Here is a 23759-nt window from a genome sequence, read left to right as displayed (position 1 = left end):
TTCATGTTGGAATTGATATTTCACCTGAATGAGCCGCAGCACCCCAGTCCCGGCAGCCCTATTGCAGCCCCAACCATGACACGACCACCACCAAGCTATCGTCCCTGACGTTGCCAACTCGTGAGACAATAATGGTTATGTGTTGACTCATTTAAACTATACAGTGACTACTCTGAAGTATATCCAAGTTTAATTTCTCTCGTATTGTCCCTGAGAAGATCTGGTTCTGTAATAAAAATGGTTGCTGAAATGTGTGGGGTGCTCTCACTTTTGTGAGAAACTGTACAGTATGTGGAACCTCTTTGTTGTTGTTGTGGGTGTGTGCGCACTTACATAAACAGGAGCACATCGCATCGTAACAAAACACTAGTGTTCCGCACATGTGTGTGTTTTGAGGAACATCCCGGCCCGGATTACCTGCCGCACAATGGCAGGCTATCCCTCAGACACACACACTAAGCTTGTCCACAAGCATGTGGCCTTAACTCTCACACACTCTCACCAGCGTAGTAGTGATGTCATCAGGGCTTTAATGAGGGATTATTCTGACATCACAGGGCCCGCTGCCAGGTTAAACCTATTACCTTCACCATGTGCTTGTACCGTACTGCAACCCGGGTGGTGTGTGTGCGTGCGTGTGGCCATGCGTAACGTTTAATAGGCTGCCTGTGACCATTCATCTCTCCATCAATTTGTCACAGTGTCTAAAAGGAAGTGAGTTTCACAGTATCGCAGTGGTGGACATAAATCCTTGGAAGTACTCTATAGCGGCTCACGTTACGTCTTTTTAGTGTCATTATATCACATTGGAAATAACCAGAACCACTCCAAATAATCCACAAAGTCAGGAAAATTGCAGTGTTATGTGATGGCACAAGTAAGCATGCTGAAATACCGATGAGCGCAGCACAGTCAAGGCGGGTCATTTTGCATGCATGCGCACAACTCTTACACGTGAAAAACAACGTCAATGAACTAGTTTTTAATCCTTTAGAGTGCACTTGTTGGAATAATTAAAATGAAAGAAAGACTTAATTTTGTTGTAATATTATGTCATTTATTGGTAGTAATTCAAAATGAATAACAAAATATGCATTATTTTCTGTTAGACTGGAAGAAATCACGCAGTCAGTGCCGAGCTGTGTGAGTGCAGATTATTTATCTTAATTAGTGTTACTTGTATCACATTACATGTAATATAATAAAAATAATACAACTAGCAAAGCACTCGGAGAGCACAGACCTCCGCCAAGCGCCATAGTTTTAGCCCCCATTTTGTGATACACATCATAAATATTAGTCCTACATTTATATTTATTTCCGACAATTCCTGAAAATTTCATCCAAATCTATTGAGAACTTTTCAAGTTATTTTGAACACATACAAACAAACAGATAACATAACCTCCGTGCTGTGTTTGCGCTGCGCTGAGGTACTAATATGTAGGTAAGTATATTATACCCACCGTTCATTTTTAACTGGCCCGCATCAAAGTCTCAAAATGTTATTGACTATGGCCCGCGCATAATATGTACTTAACTGCTTTGTACTTCTTACTTTAAACACTAGGTGGAGCTGCTGTGTTGAACAAGGCAGAATCTCCACAAGAGAAGTGATGACAGAATAAAAATTGTTCAGATTAACCATAAATGACGGAACCAAAGAGTCACAGGATTGCAAGTGAGAGCTATGCGTGGATATGCTTCCTTGAGGCTGAATTATCAGCGGACGACACTACTCCCCTTAAACCGGGCGATGGTTCAAGCCGGGAGAATGTGTGCCGAGTTCGGATGTAGGCTGGTTGGTAGAGCGACATGTTAGCCTGAATGGACGGGCTTGCCTTGGAGCCAATTAACCGAGCTAACGCTTTGCACCATAGGCTATGTGCACGCTGCAGGTCAAGTTTTTCATGTCAGTGTGAACGGTACAATTCCCAAATACAGTCCATGCCTTGTTCGCATGTCGGATGCTACTGCAGTCTGAAGGGTTAGGTCTCATAAACCCAAACTTTTCGTCATGAAAGGCTTGTTTTGACGAGACTTGGGGAAAGGTACTCAGGTGTAGGCAAAAGTTCTTCTTGTCATCCAAAAATTATTTTTTAAAATCTGTCAGTAATCTGTCAATCTGTCAATAATTCATGCAATAATAAGCAGTCCGTGCATGGATGCTTAACAGTTACAAACCAATCTTCTAAAAACAGTTTTTAGAAGACCGCGTTTCTTCATTCTTCATTTAGACCAGGGGTGTCAAAGGTGCGGTCTGGGGTCCATTGGCGTCCTGCTGCTCGTTTTTTTTTGGGCTGCAGCACGTGGTAGAAATTAAATTCAACAAAAAAACCAGCAACAATTGGGGAAAATAGAGCTTTAGGCACTATGTCAAGAGAAAAAGCTTGAGTGTTGGAACTTAGCAAATAATAACACAAACATTTGTCTGTAATATGTTTTGTTTAACCTTTTTACAAAATATAACCAAAATAGAAATATCAAAGTGGCCCCTGCTTCGTTTGGCTTTTCAGTATGCGGCCCTCTGTGGAAAAAGGTTGGACTCCCCCGTTTTGCATGTATGTCAATTAAACTCTCGTGAGGCTTTCTATTTGTTAGTTGTTTTTTAAACAATATTAAAAATTCTAAATTAAAGCCCATAAAGAGAGCACAGCAAGCCTTTTTTTGTACTTTTTCAAATTGTTTGCAATATTGTTTCATTTAATTATAACAGTGGTTCTCAATTATTTTCTGCTAGATTGGAAGAAATCACACTGGGGCCAGAACGAGTACAAAACCAGACTTTTTTTGTACTAATTCTGAATTATTTCCTCAAATTATTGTGATTCATAATTAATAATAATTATTTGCAGAAAACCAAATAATTATTATTTTCTACCAGACTGGAAGAAATGACATAGTAGTTCAATGTCCACTTTTGTTATAAATATGTTTTTTTGCCCAATAAAAAGTTAAAGCGTACATGCAAATGACTCCACATGGTTTAGCGCCTCACTTGATATCATTCACTATCACACTCTGTTAAGTCCTCTATTTTGTCATTTTTTTCCTGCCCTTAGCAACTGGAGGCTGATTGGTTGTCAGGAAGATACCTGTCCCTTTTGAAATCTGCCAAATCGCCAAGGCAACACATCATAAACACCAATCTGGGTGGACACAGTGAAGGCAGGCAGGAAGTGCAAGCATCACCAATGCAAAGGAATTGGTCCTTCACCTAAAAAGCAGCCTTGTTTTTTTTTTTGTTGTTGTTGTTGTTGAGGTGCACGATTGGCTGAGAGTCGCCTCGTTGGCATCAAAGCCAAGTCGTCTGCTTCATCACAATAACTTTGCTCCTTCTCACGCTGCAAGATGAATCCTCTGTCACTGTCGCCGGTTTTCTTGCAGCCAAGGTGCAGTTGCCATGGCGATAATCTGTATCTTGAGCTACTGTGAATGTTATTTTTTTCACCATTCAGCCTTAGTCTTTGAGAATTCAATTAACTAGAATGTATGTGCTGTCTACGTGAGCCTGAAGAAGATAGATAGTGAGAAAGCAAGTGGCAGCAGCGTTGCTGCCACTAAGTGGCGAAACAATAGCTTTGTGTGGATGTCAGTATGCAATGATTCAAAGCAGACCTGGTTTTTATTAACTCTGCAATCTCTCTACCTCTGCATCCGCTTTAAAGTGTTAGCATGGCTACTGAGCTGTTGGTTTGAAGCTCACACTTGCAGTACTGTTGTTTACAATGAACTCATCACGCTATTACCGCTGGCTGAGCAGTTTCCTGCTCTCCGCTATTCCAGCATCGGTTCTGTTGTTGCTGTGTTGTGCTTGTACTTGTAAATAAAATCATTTCTGTAGCGCTAGGCCTGTCACGATAATCGATAAAACGATGAATCGAACGATAGAAAAAACGAGGTCCATAATTTTCCATAAATTGACATGTGCGACATGCACGTATGCCTGTTCCATTTCTCGTCTTGCTGTAGCAAACAGGCTGGGTGACAAGAGGGTTCGCTCTGCTCGTGTCTGAGCGCATTGGTTGTATAGTCAATTTAAGGGAGTGAGCCTCCTGTTAGCTATTTAGTGTCTTTGTCACAGTACGTGGAGGCGGGGGGGGGGCTAGCTACGTAGTGATTGAATACAGAGTGCTAGCTAGGGGTAGCAAATAAACGCTAATGATGTGCTGTGTGGCATTCGTCCCGGCGGTTGGCGCTTGCTGGGACATTTGATCGGAGAAGGAAATGTACAGTGCGGGGCGGCGCATTGTGTCTGAATTATCGATTATCGTCGATAATTTATTGTACAATTATCGACCAGCAACATATGTTATCTTGACAGGCCTATGAAGCGCCATTTTTAACCCTTTTTTATGTATCAGTCCTCCCAAGACCTTAGATATTGCAGTATTTCCAGGCGCACAATTTTATGCCAAGCCCTCCTCGCCATCTATCTGGTGCACAGCCCGTAAATTAACTGTGTACACTCTGCTGCACTTAACCTGTGGACTCTTAAACTGTGTGTCTGCCTGCTGATTGTCATCATGCACTGATTTGCATCATCTGTCTGTCTTTGTGGTGCACTTGCCTTACAACACACGCCAGCTTTTATGATTGATTACCTCTGCCAAGCACCAAAAGCATGAGGCGAGAGGTCAGAGGTTGAGGTGTTTATTTGTACAAATGCATTTATTTCACCACAAATAAATTATATTACTATTCAGTCATCCCTCGTTTATCACGGTTAATTGATTCCAGATTCAATCACAATAAGTGAATTCAATATTATTAAATGCAATATTTTTGTAGTTATGGCATAGAAAACCTGTTTATCATCTTCTAAATACGTTTGTTTAACATTATTAGAGCCCTCGAGACATGAAATAACACCCATACAGTCACCTTTACATTTGTATATATAATTATAATATAATTATAGTAGATATAATCAGACAAAATAAGACATGTTAGACATAAATAAGATAATAGAAACTCACACGTTAGCAGTTCCTTGTCGTTTTTTTCTGGACAGCGTATTTCCTGCAGTGGTTATTGTCTCATCAATGTATTGCAATGGTGCCTTTAAATGGCTTTACACTCGTGTTACCCAATATAGTAGACATAATAAGGGTAAACAAGCCATTTAAGATGTAAATAAAACTCCTGTTGGTGTGTGTCACAGTAAATGTGTTCTCTAGCGGACCTTAGTGGCGGGTGGGCAGATGTGTAGAGGACAGGAAGTGATGTTCGAGGGTCAGATTTGAGTTTTAGCTTGTCACTGTTTATGGCCCCAACAGTAGCCCGTGTTATTATCATTATTATGTTATTATAATTATGTCTGTCGTGAGATACTGTAATTGAAACTTGCAATAACACGCCTATAGCCACCTTATCACTCCTGTTATTCATTGTTCACGCCACATTGCAACTCTTATGCGTCAGGGCCTCGAGCTAGCGAGCTAACCAGTTAGCCTCGAATGTATTTCTTGTAAACCTAAGAGGCCAAAAACATATCGTTTCCATACGGAATGGGAGGATAACTTTTTTCCATCATGTCGGACATGCCATGGCTGACTTCATGACTTCATGCGGTGTTAATGTAATGTCATGTAAGGTAATGTCTCAATGTTTTGTGTCATTAGTGCCGCCTAGTGACCAGAATACTACACATCACTTGTATTTCAGTATGTTTTGACTAATAATAGATTACACTCTACCACAAAACAGCGATTATTTGTTAATTCATTTCTGGAAAACTGTGATATAGCGAGGGAGCGATAATTGAACCGTTCTATTGGGAGGGACGACTATATATCTGGATAAAATGGAGGTTTTATTCTCCTATAAACTGTTACAGTCCACTGGCATAGGGGGGCAAGTGGTGTAGTGAGTGACCCACCAGACCCAGCAGATGATGCTGTGGTGGAAAACAAAAAAGCCTTTGTCAGTTGTTGGACCTTGGCCGAGCTCTGTGCTCTACAGTAGAGATTGTCATTCAGAATCCAAAGCGTATCTGCACACGGTGATGCACTGATGGAGCGGTTGCCGTGTCATTCAGCAGCGTCCCTCAGGGACACCAAGAGAGAGAGTGACGACAGCAGCGTTGGCACCTGACGCGATGACAGCGTGTGCAAAGCGTATGCTTGTCGGTGCTTGTGTTGTGTCGTCTGTCAGAGGGGGCAGAAGATGATTGTGTCGGCACTGGAGCGTGCTTGCCACCTGTGCGTACATGCTGCGCTTGGTGCAGGCCCACCCAAGTTGTCGAGCGATGCGGTGTTACACTGTCACAAGGTCCACCGGTCCCCGCCCCCTCGGCACTCACATGATGCGTTGTCACACACTGGATGAGTCTGACAGAGACCCCCACTGAGATTCACTCTGGTGTGTGTGTGCGTGTGAGTGTGTGTATGTGTGTTTCTGTGGGGGAGGCAGCCCTCTGCTGGCAAGTGGACCACAATGAGGACTTTTTGCAGGTTTTTTTTTTAATTCAAATTCAATCTTCAGTTTAATATTTGTAATATACATACATATAACATATCGTTTCACGTTCGTAAATGTACAACGACCCGTGTATTTCTTACAGCGTCTATAATAGCTTCATATGTGTAGCACTACGTCCCCCTACTGGTGGAAGGTGGCAATCACAGGGGTTCATTAGTTGTTATTCATATGATTTATGAGTGCTCTCATAAAACTCTAATCTTTTGTGTTTAAATGAACGCTGTCACAGTCTGACAAAGGAAGATTTACAATTTACAGTGATGTTTGTGGAAAGAATGTCAAGCCATGATAAGCTGTGCCAGCTCCACACGACTGGAACAACAATAATGTAGTAATAACACTAATATTTTACTGCTGTGTTCATTTCCAAACTTGATTATGTTATCTTTTTCACTGTTTTGTTGGAAAATGTCATTAAGGATATTGTACTGGTAAAAATGTTTTAACAATGTAGTTTGAAAATCCAATTGCAGAGTTTGAAAATACAGTTTATAATAATGTATTTGTGAAATGTTTATTTTAAAGTATTTTTGGGCACAATGCAGACATGTCAAATAACTCATTTGATTGCTCTTCCCAAAGGCAGAGCCCATGCTATTTTAATAATCATGGATTGAACCAGCACTTCACACACGAGTGGTGGTAATCTACATCTGGAACCACAGCTGCCCTGGGGTAGACTGACATTCATACACCGGTAGGGGCAGTGTATCGGTGAAGTGTCTTGTGGGGACACAACAACAGTGACTGGGTGGTTAACAGCGAGAGTGCGCTGTAAAAAACCTTATTTTCATATGTGTCCACATGCAAACAGTGTTTTTAGGTGTTCTCCACCTTTTAGAACCATATAGTTGGGTTACTTTCAAACCTTTGGCAGCAACGCAGGAATATTATCTGTGCTCTGCATTTGCACTTTGCCCCCCACCTTGTTGCATCCCTCACACACTCTCTCTCTCTGTTGAAGTCACACCCCCTCCTCTTCTTCATTCACCTCCATATAGTCTTGCATCCTCCTCCTTTTTTCCCCGCTAACTACCTTGTACTGACACATAGCAAGAGGTGCGCTCGGTTGCGTTCGAGGACCTCCGGCTGAGATGAGTTTGCCCGTCAACTCTGATTATCTGTCGCTGGAGAGGATTGCTCGCTACCGCCACGCCTGCTCCAACGGCTCGCCCTACGCCACCAACAAGCCCATCGACATAAAACCTCGCGGGCGCAGAGGGTATGCAAAGGAAAGGGGGGATGCTTAAAAGGTCACTGTAGTTGTCTAACGCTGGCTTTGAGGTCTGTAAGGAGTGTGTATGCTTGGAATTTTATGAGTTATATGACTTTGTGTCGTCTAGCTGCTCCACTAAAGTCCGCTTCTGCTGTTTGCTCAACATGATGCGTGTGTGCTTGTGTGTAATACCCCAACCCAACCCCCGCTTGTGCTTGTGTATCTCCATCAGCTTTGCAGACAACAAGGTTAAGAGCATTGCTAAATGAACACGCCGTCAAGGTGTTCAGGCCTCCGCCGCCTCGTGCGCACGCTCATAATCCCACCACTCTGCGTCCATTAAGGCCTGCACAGAAAATTTTGAAGACTTTATTAGGTCCATTATCATGCCTGTCAACATGCCATGCACTCAGCGACCTCAAAAAAAGCACAAGATGTATGAATGCGTGTGTGTTGCTTGCCACTGAGTATTTGCATATGAACTTAAGATAATGGTGGGCTGCCTTTTGTAGACATATAGATATGGATGGAGCCTTGTCGATAGCACCACGCAGCCATCTGTGCTCTGCTTAGTTTAGTGCTATTTATATATATCAGCGTTTACTTAGAGCGTGGTCTGGTCTAGGAGTTCCCTTTTTTTTCCTAAACAAAATCAATCATTTTGTCAATTGTATTCTTGGCACTTGATCTATGCCGTGGTTGCTTTATGGCAGGATGCATGCTGCAGTTGCAGCACAATCACCACTAGAGGGCTCTCTTGTTTTAGATAGATAGTTAGATAGTGATGCTGTAGTTAGATTTTAAAGTGCTCGTGACACCAGAAAATGTTTGAAAAAAGCAATAAACGACTATAAAATACCAGTGAAATGAAGTGATTATCAAACTGACAGATGTCGATGCAGAGACTGCAAGATACAAGACGAGTGGCAGCGGCCCCTGTTTAGCGAGCCTTCATTTGGTATGAAAACCCATATTATTATTCTATGTCTTGTAGAAGAAAATGCGGATTTACTCGCTGCCACCTTGGGACGCTTTTTCACAGTCCAACACCTTCTGGGTTTTTGACTTTTTGTTTATTTCCATGTGCGTCAGTGCTGGTGTTTTCCCCGGGCTGAGTTGAGGAAAGATAGTCGGGACAGCTGGTGTTAGAAGCACCCTCCAGTAATACACATTCAGTCCCAAACTTTCCTTTGTCTGAGGCACACTATCAAAACAACTGTCCTCAAAATGTGGCGAACATAATACCATAGAATCTGATGCGGCGAATGGCGTCTTTTGGAAATGGGAACAGACTTTTTGAGCAAAAGCCTGCCACACAACCGGTGGGCATAATAGCAAAAACAAATGTATAACAACAACAGAAAATTAACAAAAAATGCACCACAACATCATGAAAACAATGCATTCCATGCGTAGAGGGCGGGTTCTCGAATTGACGTCACTTCCTTCTTTTTCTCCAGTCTGTGACTTGATTGTTTTGCTAAGGATTGTTTTTCAGTGGCAAAAAAATGTAAAAAAGGGTAAATATGTCAACATTCATGCGCACATCTAACATAGGAAAAATGCCTTTCAATGGTATTTTGCACAAAATGACCATGTGTTCTGGTGTCATGAACACTTTAAAGGGACTGTGTGCAGCTGGCACCTGTGTGCAGATGGCACCTTTGTCAACCAAAGAAATATCAGAAGGCCACCACTGGCTAACATATGTTACCAACAGTGGTTTAAAAGAACAGATTGTACAAAAATATGTCTATATTTTTCACAATTACAAATCAAACCACGTAAAAAGTGGCGTAAATTGGCATTTTGGCCCAAATAAACCCATTGCTCATAAGATGATAATCATATAATGATTTGGAGTGCATGAGAAAGTGGAAAAGACAACATAGCTCTCTTTGACCACATGGTCATTTATTATTAACAAGTATATTGCGCGACACTGTAGCAACAGAACCAATGTTGTAATAGCGCTAAGGAGCAAGCTGCTGATTAGTACCGCTGAGGAGTTCATTGTAAACAACAGTACAGCAAGTGTAACAGTTTCACAACTGCTGATTTGCAACATTTTAAAACACATGCAGAGGTAGATAAAGCTGCTGGATACTGACCACACATGATACTTCAAATGCAACTACTGACATCTTGTGGAGTTAATTAAAACATATATTTAACTCAGGAGGTTGCCTACAGCCACAGCTTTCAGTGCCCATGTTTGTTTGACCCGGAGCGAAGGAGAGACCCCGGCCTATAGACTATAGAGGAGCAGGATGTGACATTAGATTTTAAAATTCCAGCAAGGCGCTCTTCATGCACGGCAGAGTGTCATGTAAAGAGTAAAGTATTCCTGACATGTTGTTACTAATCATCATACATCGCACCGCCCACCACGGCCGCTGCCACCACCGCCGCTGCCTTGCTTTGGTGACATGAAAGGCACATGCACGCGCTTTGCTCGGGAGCATCCGGCACTGTGAAGTGGATGACCACAGTATTATCAGTCAAAAGGGGTCCAGCAGCAGAGCATTTGTTGTTGCTTCAATGGGCCTGCAGATGGACGCATTCCCATTTTGCATGTCTTTCATACACCGGTGAACAAAGGAGCGCCTCACGCTCTTGTTGCTTCCGTCTCTGGTCAGTTGATGTCTCGATGACACGGAAGTATTCAGTATGCTTTTAAGATGGCCCGGAGTCATTTTAATGGACACATGCGCTTGTTGTGGGATGCCCTGTGTGTCACATCCTTGATGTAACTAATACATGTTTTCGCTTTATGTACAGTGCTACATGTCCGTGTTATGGCAATACATTATTTTAATGTTTGGGGAAAGTGTAGATATGTGGTAAGGCAGCGTATGCAGAATATCTGCATGCCATTGGGATACATTGGCGGGATAGTACGTGCCACATCACAGATACTTTTTGTGTGTATTTTATTTGTAGCATGTTGATGTTTTGTGTGTTTTCCAACAGTACTTCAGATGTCATCAGGGGCCAGTGATTAAATCACGTTCACGTTCGGTTGATGGAGCTGTAATTCACCAATTTGCCCACGAGGTAGAGCAGTTACACTGCAAGCTTGTTTTTTTTTTTTCTTATAGGACGGGTCGGCAACCTGTAGTATCAAAACAGCCATTTTGCCTCCTCTTGGTCTAGAGCCGCAAAACGTGACAGATTTTATAAACTTTTAAATCAAGTAACAGCAATGTCGAGTGCATATGTAGGCCTACTTTGAAATAATTTAGTTAGTCAAACAAAACAATATGCCTCCAAGAAGGAAGATGCGCATACGCACGAGTGGAGAGGCGACGGTGCGCAGGGACACGGCGGGAGACAAATACAACGCCGAGCCATTTGTGAGACCGGATTTTTTTGAGGAGGCATTTTTATGATGCAGATGTATTACTCTTTTGATAATACATGTTTTATGTGTGAATATTTTGATATTGTGTCTTTTGATACAACCTCATGTCAAAAAATCTGAACGATCCCTTTCATAGCTGGAGCTCCACAACTCTTAATATGAACTGTTAAATATGAATCTTGTGATCTTAAAGTTAAGTCATGCAGATCAAAGACTGGTGTTGTATAATGTGCATCGTTAGTTGCATTTATTTGCTAAATTTCCAACATTGAGCCAACAAAACAAGACCATTTAAATAGCACAACTGCTACTGCAAGCAGTTACTATTTGTTGATTTAATTTTTTTTTTTTGCGCATTGTATAGTTTGTGTATAATATTTATATCTTGTATGCGCCTGTATGGTGGCCTAGTGGTTAGCATATTAGCTAAATCATGGGTTCATATTGCCATTGGAACATGAGTGGAGTTTGCATGTTCTCCGTGGGTTCTCTCCGGGTCCTCTGGGTTCCTCCCACATTCCAAAAATATACATGCTAGGTTAAACGGGAGACTCTAAATTGTCCATAGGTATGAATGTGAGTGTGAATGGTTGTTTGTCTATATGTGCCCTGCGATTGGCTGATGACCAGTCCAGGGTGTACCCCGCCTCACGTCCAAAACGACCCCGGTGAAGACAAGCGGTACAGAAAATGGGTGGATGGATGCGTGTGATGAACTTGTGGGAACTTAAACTTAAGCAGTCAATCGTATTTGATTTCTGCCTGCCAATCAAATGCAGACAAGGAATGGAAAAAAAAACATGTAAAAATGTAAATAGTATGTGAATATCATAATAATATAAATAATAAAATATTATGCAAAGTTTGCACGCAAAGGCAAGTCATTTCAGTGAAAGATCAATGGACAATTAATAACACAATTTATTTATTCCTTATCTTCCCTCACACCGCATTCCCTGTGCACTCCCACACACATACTTTACTTGCTGTCCTTGAAACTCTGGCCAAAAATCCAGGATGAGCTGTCCAGGATGTTCTTGCTTTCACGATTGATCGCCTCTTGTGGAAGAAAACCTCATTCCCACAGTCAGGGAGAGTCTTTTCACACCTTTCCTCTCCTCCGCCATGGTTATCGCTCTTGGTTTTAGGTTACCGTGACGGCCCCAACAGTGATTGACACATGAGACTGTAAGAATGGGCAGGGACGGGGTGGAACAAGTCCCGCCCCCCTTTAAGGGATTACTACAGTCAAAACAACCCCTCCCACTCCACACTAAAGCAGGCAGCAGTGAGGCAGAGCGTGGAGAGTAGCTGTAACTCTCACACACAGCGGTAGCACGAGTGAGGGTAAGGTGGGAGAGGAGAAGGCTGAGGGCACTGCAGCTCGGTCTTCCAACTGGCGGAGGAAAGAATAAGAATCGGGAGGATTAAAAACAAGGAAGACTGACTTGATCCACGAAAAGGGAGCAGACGAGGGCTCCAGGTGGCCTTAAAGTCTGTGTATGTGTTGGGTGTGTGTGTGGAGAGCCAGTGGATGTGCAGGACGCGAGAACATGAGTATCATTCTAAAGCCGAGGTCACGCTCCACCAGCTCGCTGAAGAACACGGAGGGAATATGGTAAATAGACGGGAAACCTTCTTGTGTGAGCAACATTCTTGATGTTCATCCTGTTCTGTGTCTATTGTTCACCAGTCCTTCCTTCCTTTTGTAGTCTTACTTCCTGCCGCTTTGCGTCCAGTCCAGTCTACACTAACTATGCCTTTACCTTTAAACTTGTGTACCTTGTGCCCCTGTGACACTAGACAGTACCTTCTTGGCTCTACTCCTTATTGCCGCTTTTCCAATGGCAAAACTTGGTACTATCTCTACGATATGGCAGCTACTGCTCTTGCTGCCTTCAATCTCCTCCTGGATAATATTTTACAACAGGTAGATAAGCAAATAGATAAACAGTTGCCCCTCACTACCTTGCGGTTTCTCATAAATTAATAAATAAATAGTCGCGGTTTTGGTTGAATACAGTCTATTATTAGTGAAACAAATATGCATTTTTAAGCAAACTGTACTTATTCGTGGTATAAATTAGGTATTTTCAAGCATGAAAATGGCTAATTGAAGTCGCTAAATGAACTCAAATACAAATATAAAGCAGAAGAAGCATTCTAATTGTGTATGTAGTATTCTACATTGGCCACTAGGTGTCAGCAATTGCTCAGTGAGACAAGCATCAGACGTGCTTGCTAGAACAGGCATTTATTGCAGGCACAGTTACAGGCACAATAGTAAAAACATCCATCCATCCATTTTCTATACCGCTTCTCCTCATTAGGGTCGCAAGGGCATGCTGGAGCCTATCCCAGCTGACTTCGGGCAACAGGCGGGGTACACCCTGGACTGGTGGCCAGCCAATGGCAGGGCACATATAGACAAACAACCATTCACACTCACATTCATACCTATGGACAATTTAGAGTCGCCAATTAACCTAACCTTTATGGATGTGGGAGGAAACCGGAGTACCCGGAGAAAACCCACGCACGCACGGGGAGAACATGCAAACTCCACACAGAAATGCCCAAGGGAGAATCAAACCCAGGTCTTCCCGATCTCCAGATTGTTACTGTGTTGGCCAAAATGCTAACCACTAGACCACCGTGCGGCCCCTAGTAAAAACATAATAATCCTAAAAATAACACGGGCTACTGTTTGGGCCATAATCCACAACAAGCTAAAATTCAACTCTGAACCTCCAACGTCACTTCCTGTCCTCCACAAATCTGTCCACCCGCTAGGGAACACATTAACTGTGACACACACATTTTATTTACGTCTTGTATGGCTTATTTACACTTATTATGTCTACGATATTGGGTCATACGAGTGTAAAGCCATTTAAAGCTGCCATTACAATACATTGATGAGACAATAGCCACCGTAGGAAGTACGCTGTCCAGAAAAAACAACAAGGAACTGCTAACGTGTGAGTTTTTATTATCTTATTTTGTCTGATTATATCTACTATATGGAGTAATACAAATGCAAAGGTGACTATATGGGTGTTATTTTAGGTACTTTAGGTACTTCTACTACCTGGTCAACCCCTGCTGGTCGTTTACTAGAAATGACATCAACAAACACACGTGCTAATGTTAGCTTACCTTGTTGCTGTGCCGTTGTTGTGGACGTTGCTGTGTCATACTCCACAGTCTCCACAGATAATGTTGTTCCTCATGCTGAGATGTAAAGACAGGAAACCCATTGTTGTTGTTTGTTAGCATGTCTCGGTCCAGCTGATGCGTTCAGGGTGGCTTTGTTTTTGTGGTACTGTTTTGAAGTGGAAACCCCGCAACTGAGGAACACTAGGGAGTCTGTGCTGTGTCAGGTCGATGACTTTGCAAGACATTCTGGATGCTTCGAAGTTGGTGAGGACCGTTAGGAGAAGGTATGTTTGAATGAAAGAATTGTGAGAACCCTGACCTAACCCCCATCAAACCACCTTTGGGATTTGACGTCACAAACGAGTAGGAGAACCTGACGTGTTGTGCGTCTCTTTTCCCCAGTCAATGGTGTAGATAAACAAAGATGCAGCCCTGAGGCACAACCTGCCCTGCCCTCCACCTCATGTCTCAACTCGTCCTTGCCTGTCAGCTTTCATTTCCCTCTGACAAATCGTCCCATAGCTTCCACACAGGGGAGGGGGAGGACACTGTGAATATGCTCTTACAGTGTCACACTCTCAGATGGCGCTTTAAATCAGACGTAAATGTGCTCATACCTCGGCAGGTAATGACGCTTCTGTGACCCAGAGATGTTCTAATCAGCTCCCTGAGGAGGCTGGAGATAACGTCAGCGATGCGCTCGGAGGCCGTAATAAACATCCCGACTTGGAGTGTAGAATGTTGCGGAGATTTGTGTCTGCCATTTCTTCTGTTATCTTCTGTTTTTATCAAAGGCCTCAATCACATTTGTTATCAGCGTGCTTAATAGTCACAGTAGATATGCCGCTGCCGGTAGCACTTTATGATACGCTGATTGGCACGGGTGATAAGTGCTAGGATAAGATAAAAGTGCTACGCTTTTCTCTGCACGTGTTCTTCAGTAGCGTTTGTGTGTTTGCATGTGGATCTGAGACACCTCCTAGTGCACAACCAACTGTCAATGCAAGGTTATCTACTAGAATTTAGTCGTACGGCTTTTTGTACGTTTCCATCATGGAAATGCAAATAATCCCTTCCTGGTTGAAACTGTCAAAACTGTCAATCTTAACTCATTCACGCCCAGCCATTTTTCAAAAGACATCCCCTCCAGCACTGGCTGTTTTTAGACGATTTGGACTGAGGCACACAGAAAATTGTGTCCTATGGTTATATAAACATGGAAGCTACCAAAAGAAAGATTAGACTCTCATCTTTCATCAGAAAAAAAAGTTTGTTTCTACCTTTTCCCATTCTTTAGTAATCAGCAGTAGAACATGGGTACGTTTCAGGAATATATTAGTTCTCAACCAAAAAAAATGGGGGAAAACCAGCTTTTTGTGAAAAGATACATTTCACACATAACTTAGACTTTGACACAATTTGTTTGCTTTTGTGACGATTTACAATTTTCACATTTGGACCTAGACTGTGTGTGTGTGTGTGTGAACGCGTGTGTGTGCTTGCGTGTGCATGCGCAAAAATTTCCCCGACAATACGCAACCCTCTGCACGCTATACTCTTCCACGATCTTCCACGTCCTCCTTGCTGTTGAGTATGTAAATACATGTCAAAGATCCATGATGATTGAATGCACTTCTGCCAACTCTTGGCCGTTTTTATTGCCTAAAACTGCGGTGACAGTGACTTCTTTTAGTCTGCAGTTGCGTCATCATCTCTTTTTGCCTCTTGCGCAAAAAGCGAGCATTCTGGTTTAAAAAAAATGTATAAATACGTCTTTGGTTTTGAATGAGTTAAATGTACAGGCTAGGAGTGTCATGAGACACCCAACTCACAAGACGAGATGATACACGAGATTGGGTCCACGAGACGAGAATTTAACATTCATTTTAAGGAAAGTATAATGAAAAAATATGACTGGACAAACAAACGTTTTTATTTAAGCGAGTCACAAAACAATGCAGGTGTGTTTTGGTGTTTATTGTCCCACAAATTGATGCTAAACGATATTATTGTCAACATTTGGGCATACCGGCTCATTTTTGTAGACAGGATTCTTGCTCATTCCTGAGCATTTGCTTTGCAATCCTCTTTTTCCCTCCTAATTTCTTTTACGTTGTCTTGCATTGCTCCTCACAAGGGGCCACTCTTTTGCTGTGTGCATGCTGGCCACCCCACCTCTCCCCCCACATAGACAAGTGCACCGAGTGAACTCTCTTCTTGCCTGTTTGGAAGCAAGAGGCGAGGAAAAGAGACACGCATGCATGCACATGGCAATATATGGAGGCCGGCAAAAAATTGCCCAGTTCATTTTCATTTGTGATTAATTAATATTTATTAATAATAATGAATAATTATTGAGTATTGCCAGACAGTGTTTTTCTGAATGAGAAACATGAAAAACAGTGAAACAGTTGCAGATGCACTTCACTCATGTCGCATTCTAGCATTTATACTTGTCACGCAAATGTAAGAAGAAGTGCAAAGCCAAAATAAGTTCTTTTATTTTCACATTATTCTTGTTGCGGCTACTGCTTGCCAAAAAAAAAAAAAAGATGGTTGGAAAGGCTGACTTAGGAGGGCTTTGCAGGTGTTAGTGCTACACCCCCCTCTCAATAAGCAGGGTCATGGCATTCTGTGATAAAGCGTGGAAGAATGGGAATGCGTGACTTTGACTTTTAAGTGTTTTCATCTGGACTTTGCTGCCTTTGTTCGATCTCACCTGGCTAAACAACAAGGGACGCTTTTTGCTCACATCACTGAGCTCCGGTGTGCTATTGCGATTGTTTGAGACTATTAACTAAGTCATGCCTAGTTGAGGAGTAGCAGAACTGGTTTAGTCTGTGACCTTTTTTATGTCACGACTGAAAGGCCGCCCTCAATGCATCATTGACAGCAGAGCTAACGCAGCGAGACGCCAGAACAAGACAAACCAGACGGAGCGAGACAACAGGATGATGTACTATTTGTGTATATGAGCGTGCAAGTAGTGTGTACTCTTTTCATAAGAGTGAGCATGTGTGAAAACAGCCTCTCATAACCTTTGACCTCCTTCTCAGTGACTCCTGTGCTTTGTGTCAAGTGTCCATGTAACCCTGAGCTGTCCACGACTGTGTTGTTGATTAATGGCCCGCACAGACTAATGACTTAGGTATTAAAGGTTATAGTATTTTTCAACCATTTTAAACAAGTCTTGAAAGTCCAAGAGGTGTGCTGGCCACAAAGTGCTTTTAGTGGGACCACGCAGATTTGTGTGTCTGTAGCTTTAATGCTAATGAGCTGTGTTTGTCCGCACATGCCTCCGACAGAGTGTGCGTCTCTGTACACTAGCAAAAGCTATGCGAAGTGCATATACGTGAGGCAGGCTCATCTAGCCATGCGGAAGGACGATGCAATGTAAACCTTGAACGATGTTGGAGGTCCTCGCTTCTCAAAAGTGAAGCAAACAAATGAGGAAGATGATAGAGTTTCCTTATGTTTGGTGCTCAATAACAGACAACAGGGACACATATTACAGTTAGAACATTCTTAAAAAGTCAATTTCCCTGACGCCGGGACCTTTAATCTCACTCTTGTGTGTGTTTAAACCGGTTGGTGTCAGTTTCAGTGCCATGCGATTCTATCATGCAACTTTACTGGCGTGGGAAGCTGGAGGGTGTCTATTCTCTCGTCGCTATTACAACCAGATCTTCCATCTTTGGACTTGAGACATGTTACTGTCTTCACAGAAGCGATGGAGACAGATGTTACGTTCCACAGATGATTGGATATCTCTGCTCCTCAAATATTTCCTTCCCGGATGATTAAGTCGCTCCTTTTAGGGAAATCGTGATACTTTCTGGGGAGAGCTTTTATGTCAAGATTAGAGAGAACAAAATAACACTTTTCATCGTCTGACATCAGAGATGGTGTAGTACCTCACGAAGACATTCCCTGAGAGGGCGTGTCTTGTACCACAAAAAGACACACATGCAGTGTTTGGATAAAAAAAAAAAAAAAAAAAAAACTATGCGGGCTGTGAGGTCAATGTGAGGGTGTGTTTTCAGTGTATGCTGTCTGTTCACTTTGTAACACTTTCACTATTCACATGTGGCACAACCTTTGACGTCTCACCTGGATGTGAGGACATTTGTCTTTTTTGAGGACATTTTGGCTGGTCCACACAGAAAAATGATATCATCAGTTCCCATCACCCGTTTAGACTGTGTGTTTGCATGCGTTGGTGCATGCGTGTTCTGGTCTTCATGTGGCACAACCTTTGACATCTCTTGTATGCTGTGGACGTTTGTGTTTTTAAGGACATTTTGGCTGGTCTACACAATAAAAATGCTGGGATGAATCTCCTATCATCCCATTAAACTGTGTGTGTGTGTGTGTGTGTGTGTGATACGGAAGATTGTGTGCTTGTCAGTGAGCGAGAGGGCCCTTCGATCGCCCTTTTCTCAGTCACCAGTCTCGGCAGCCAAAGTTGACAGTCACTTAGCTGCTGATAGCCGGGCGACACTTCATGCACGGGAAAAATGCCTGCCATGTCTTTTATGTGTGAACGCTTGTGTGTGTGTGTGTGTGTGTGTGTGTGTGTGTGCGTGCGCGCATGTCTGTGTTCACTGTGAACTTAACAAACTGTTCACATACACATACTAAGTTAACATATTCATCCACACTGGAAAGTTGTGATTTCTCGACTTAATTAACTCTACGAGCGTGTTTTAAGTAACATTTTAACATTAGCTGCCATACAAGTGTAAAAAGAAGTTAACAGTGGTGCCTTGGTTAACATCATTAATCCGTTCCAGAAGGTCCGACCCAAACCAAAACAGACTCTAACCAAAGCAAATTTTCACGATAACAGATTTTGCTTGCCGATAATTGTCCTACAAATCATTGTCGATAATCGATATTATTGACAACATTTTTTGAGACCATTTTTTTCCTGATTTATATAATAATACAAGTACATATCAAAAGCAATCAACTTTAATTTCTCAAGAGTATTTAAGAGTGTAAATGTAATGTCAAGAATTTTAAAATAAAATTGCAGGTGCAATTGTAATAGCTTTATTAATGTAAGCTACACTCTTATTTTATTACCACTATTAGACAGGATGTGCACCGCTCTTATTTTGAAGGCCAAAAGTCTGAAGTGCGATGTGTGTTGAAAATGTGTTTTGACTATGGCTAAGTGAGATAGCTATCGAGTGCCTCTTGAAGGCGTGACTTTCACACACAACCTGCACTAAGTCAGCGGCCAACCTAAAACGCTGGGTCACATTAACAAGAACTAAAGCACACATGTACTCACTCACGATCTTGCCTGATGTTAGCATGCTGCTGTACGTGAGCTCATGCTCACATTCGGTGGCTGGTAAAGTTAAAGTTAGCCGATGTTTCCGGTTGTTTCCTCGACATGTTTAGTTCAGGAAAGGGCTACCGCTGTTCCTACGTACTTCCAACGTGAAATCCACAGCGACGGAGACGACCGTCCAACATCCAACATGAAACTAACTTCACCAAAGTGCAGAGTGAACCCTCTTGTCATCCGGCCTGTGCAGTAAAGTGACAGGAGCGAGAGGAAAACATGCATGTCAATTTATCAAGGCCAGCAAAATTTTTATCGTTCGATTTAATCAATTCATTGATTATTGTGGCAGGCCTATAAGAGAATATACTGTATATACTGTGCACATATTTCAAAATATACATCTATTGTATATACCGTAATCCCTTGTTTATCACAGTTAACTGGTTCCATACTCGACTGTGAAAAGTGAAATTCTGTGAAGAAGGATTCCTTCTTTATAAATTGAATATTTTTGTACTAATGGGATAGAAAACCCATGTACGATTTTTTTATCTAGACATGAACATGAAAACGCCCATATAGCCCCCTTTACATTCATATTACCCGATATAGTAGAAATATTCAGAGAAAATAAGCCTGGTGACGTCTGGTGAAGCAGTGATCATTTATTAATTAATGAATGTTTTAAAAAAAATGCAATAGAGTGAGGAAGTGATGTTCGAACCACAGTGTTGCAAAGGACGACTGTTACTAGAAAAGTATTGGGACACGTCAGCAATGCACCTACAGTAAGGGTGTCCCAACTTTTTTCCCCAGAAAAAAATTTAATTGAAGAATGCCGGGGCCGCTTTTATAAGCTTCACCTGTTGCCTGTTTATTGAATACGCTAAAATCAATCCAATGTAGGTTAAGCGGGCCTGACATCCCGACGTACGCGCTCCTACGTGCAAAACTGGGGAAAATCCCAAGAGACACGCACGTGGCCCGCATGGATATTCAAACCCGCAGACAGCACGCAAAGCCTGGAGGAAGGAAATTGGGATGGTAATTATTTTCTGCGTGCTCGCAGGAAAACCTTGCTCACAGCCAGGTTGCAAAGGCAAGACGGAGGAGGCGTGTGCGAGACCCTGAAGTTTAAAAGTGCATTGTGTACTCCTCCAGCTGTACGCTCTGGTTCCCCCCCCACCTCCGTTAACGCACGGCGGCTGCTCACATAGCGTAGGGATGATTTATTGATAAACGGATTTTACTTACCTCAATTCATGCATCTACAAAGAGGACTACGGTTGAAGTGTGACAATATTGATAATCAAAATCATCAAAAGAAATATTGAATCTATAATGTAGATCAAGATGTTTAAAAGATAAATGACTTACATTTGAGCTTTGTGTGGGGGAAAAAACTTGAATCATGGAGGCATAATTTAATTTTTTTTTCATAAGAATACTTTGTAGGCCTTTGAAAAAAGAGCCCCCGGGTTCACACTTTGCACACCCCTGACCTACAGGCAGCAAAACTGAAAGAACCTCTGATCAGGAGGTATGTCTCAATACTTTTCATACACGCTCAGTCCGAGGATCGTCACTTCCTCTTGTAAAAGTTAAGAATAATTTCCAATGAGGAGTATTTCATATGCTGGCCTAACGCTATCCTCTTAGGGCAGCACAGCTACTCACTCACGATGTTGCCGGTGCACACCCACGTGTATCCCGCATGCATCGACATGCCGTCATGAGCGGGTCATCCTGTATTGTTACACACTACAGAGTATGTACGTCACGGTGGATTAGGACATGCCCTTTTCCACAGTGATGCACAGCGTGATGTCACAACTCTTACGGGATTCCCTCCCTCTCACCCCCTCTCAGAACCTGACGGGATTATGGGTTGCAGCAGCAGCAGATCTCCCCCAGTGACACAGGTGTTAGTCATCTCCCTGGAGACTAAGGCGCTCATGGGGACGTTGCACTGGGGGATTATTTGGCTGGTGGTATTGTTAGAGCAGCGGTACCCACAACACCCCACCCCCTACCCTATCAAGCGGACCACTATGATGCAGTAATCAGACACACAGTTAGCATGCTGCTTGTTTGGACACGTCACACTTCATCTACAGTCTTGTATGCTGGTATTTACACCAACATAATACTGCTGCTCATGACGCTGCAATGGAAATGTGTACAGTATGTGCAGTGTATTGTATAGTAATGCAGCATTCATTTTCCTACAGTATATACTGTAGATTCCCAACGTACAATACTTATACAAAGTCAACTTTCAGTGTACAGATTGTGTAGCAATATAGATTTACTATCCACTGAAAATAACTCAACTCTTTACATATTTAGATAGTGATGTATTTTAGTTACCTGGTTTTACTGCTACTTCTACTACTTTTTTTATAGTTCCATTTATCTATTATCGTGACAGGCCTATTGCCAGGCTTTTAAATCAATTAAGGGGTCTGCAACATGCGGCATCGGGGTGATTTGCGCATTATGTCAACAATATTCAGAGGAAGAAGATAATGTTAGTAAGAAAAATCGTCGAAATTACTGCTCGTCTTTTGTCATGTCTTTTTACTATTGACACATTTCCATGGTCAACAGCGGGTAGTATATCTAAGTATCTTGCTGCATGACATTGAATTGACAAAAACAAGCACACACGCTAACGTTAGCTAACCCTGGACGCCGCTGTATTACGCTCCACAAGCTCCACTTTTCAGCACTTTGCCCTCAGTCTCCTCATGGCTTAAAGGTGCCACCTTACTGTTACTCACATGCTAAGTAGATATTGTAGAGCAGGGGTCACCAACGTTTTTCCTTGTGAGAGCTACTTTTACAAAGTGAAAATGGCCGAGAACTACTCATTTTTGTAACATTTATTTTCAGAGCTCATTTTAATTCCAAACAAAGCGAATATGCTTGTTTTACCAGAACATGAACAAAATGCTGGTGTCCACAACTCACATTTTGTATTTCAGAATGCATTTCTTTCTACTGTTCTTTCATTGTTAACTGAAAACCTGAATGAAAAGCAGGCTTGCGGGCACCTCATGTGGTCGTGGGGGCCTACCTGGTGCCCGCGGGCACCACGTTGGTGACCCCTGTTGTAGAGGTCTGTTGTTGTTTATTAGCCTCATTCCTGCTGATGATGTGTTCAGTGCGGCTTGGTGTTCTCCGTTACAAGTGGAAGACGTTAGCATGTTAGTCATACACTTGTTTATTAGAATGCAATAGGATCTTTAGAGGATGCCCAGTGGGGTACGTGGTGGTCATCCTTGACCAATGCATGATTAACTTAATGACATCATTTTTGCATATGCAGGAGGTGGAGGTATCTATGAAGCTCGACATGTTTTTCCAAATTAGGATTGTTTAGCCTAGGTGGAGGTGTGCGCTGCACCCTACAGGGTGTCGTTCTGGTTCCACCTTTGCTTTGTTAACAATTCTTCTCCTTCTTCTCCGTCTACAGTTTCGACGTGGACAATGGAACCTCATCAGGTCGCAGCCCACTGGACCCTATGGCCAGCCCGGGATCAGGCCTCATCCTGCAGGCCAATTTCGTCCACAGCCAGAGGAGGGAGTCGTTCCTGTACCGCTCCGACAGCGACTACGACCTCTCGCCCAAGTCTATGTCCAGAAACTCCTCCATCGCCAGCGACATGTGAGTCCCCTATAGAACCTTTTTATTTCTTCAAATCAAACTTCCCTATTGTGCTGAAAGTTTTTTTATTCTGTTTATAGAGCTTTTTTTTGATTGCGCCGCCGCTATATGTTTATCAGGGCAGGTTTTAAAGCCGCCACGTGGGCCACTTTTGGCTGTAGAGGGAAGTGTGCATGAGCTACAGCTCACTGCGTGGCGTCACCTTTCTTCCCATCACACATCATGCACAGCATCTTAAATCATCGTTTCAATGGCAAAGGTTTAGCCTTTACAAGGATAATAATGCTCCCTTTTGATTGATGCTGTCAGAGAGGTAGTTATTCAACAATATGTTTATCATTGCGGTTGTAGTTTTCTCCCCAAAGCCTCCTTCCAGGTCGTACATATGTTGATAATGTGCTCTCACATGATTGGTGCTATCCAGTTACATGAAGCGGTCCTACAGGAAAGGGAAATATCGGCTGAAAGCGATCGAGCCTGAAAGGGAAGACAGAGGAAAAATATGAATGACCTGCAGTAACCTTATACACTACATCATCCTTACTGATGATTTGTGCTCGGCAGTCAT

At 42.6% G+C, this 23759-nt stretch overlaps 1 protein-coding gene across 8 annotated transcripts in view; it reads left to right on the top strand.

The window, feature by feature from the left end:
* Positions 1-23759, top strand: part of pde4d (phosphodiesterase 4D, cAMP-specific) — a 188897-nt gene that overhangs the window by 130497 nt on the left and 34641 nt on the right. For 5 of the 8 annotated variants that reach the window (XM_054773488.1, XM_054773490.1, XM_054773489.1 and 2 more), the window contains one exon: positions 23000-23191. In XM_054773488.1, the coding sequence (XP_054629463.1) occupies positions 23000-23191 (192 nt within the window). Of the gene's footprint in view, positions 1-7342; positions 7706-11718; positions 12682-13549; positions 14045-22999; positions 23192-23759 lie in introns of those variants that run through there. The other 3 variants (XM_054773491.1, XM_054773492.1, XM_054773496.1) reach the window with 3 other exon arrangements.

This window comes from Dunckerocampus dactyliophorus, chromosome 4 (assembly GCF_027744805.1).
Source record: "Dunckerocampus dactyliophorus isolate RoL2022-P2 chromosome 4, RoL_Ddac_1.1, whole genome shotgun sequence".
NCBI lineage: Eukaryota > Metazoa > Chordata > Actinopteri > Syngnathiformes > Syngnathidae > Dunckerocampus > Dunckerocampus dactyliophorus.
This window is presented reverse-complemented; position numbering and strand designations above follow the sequence as displayed.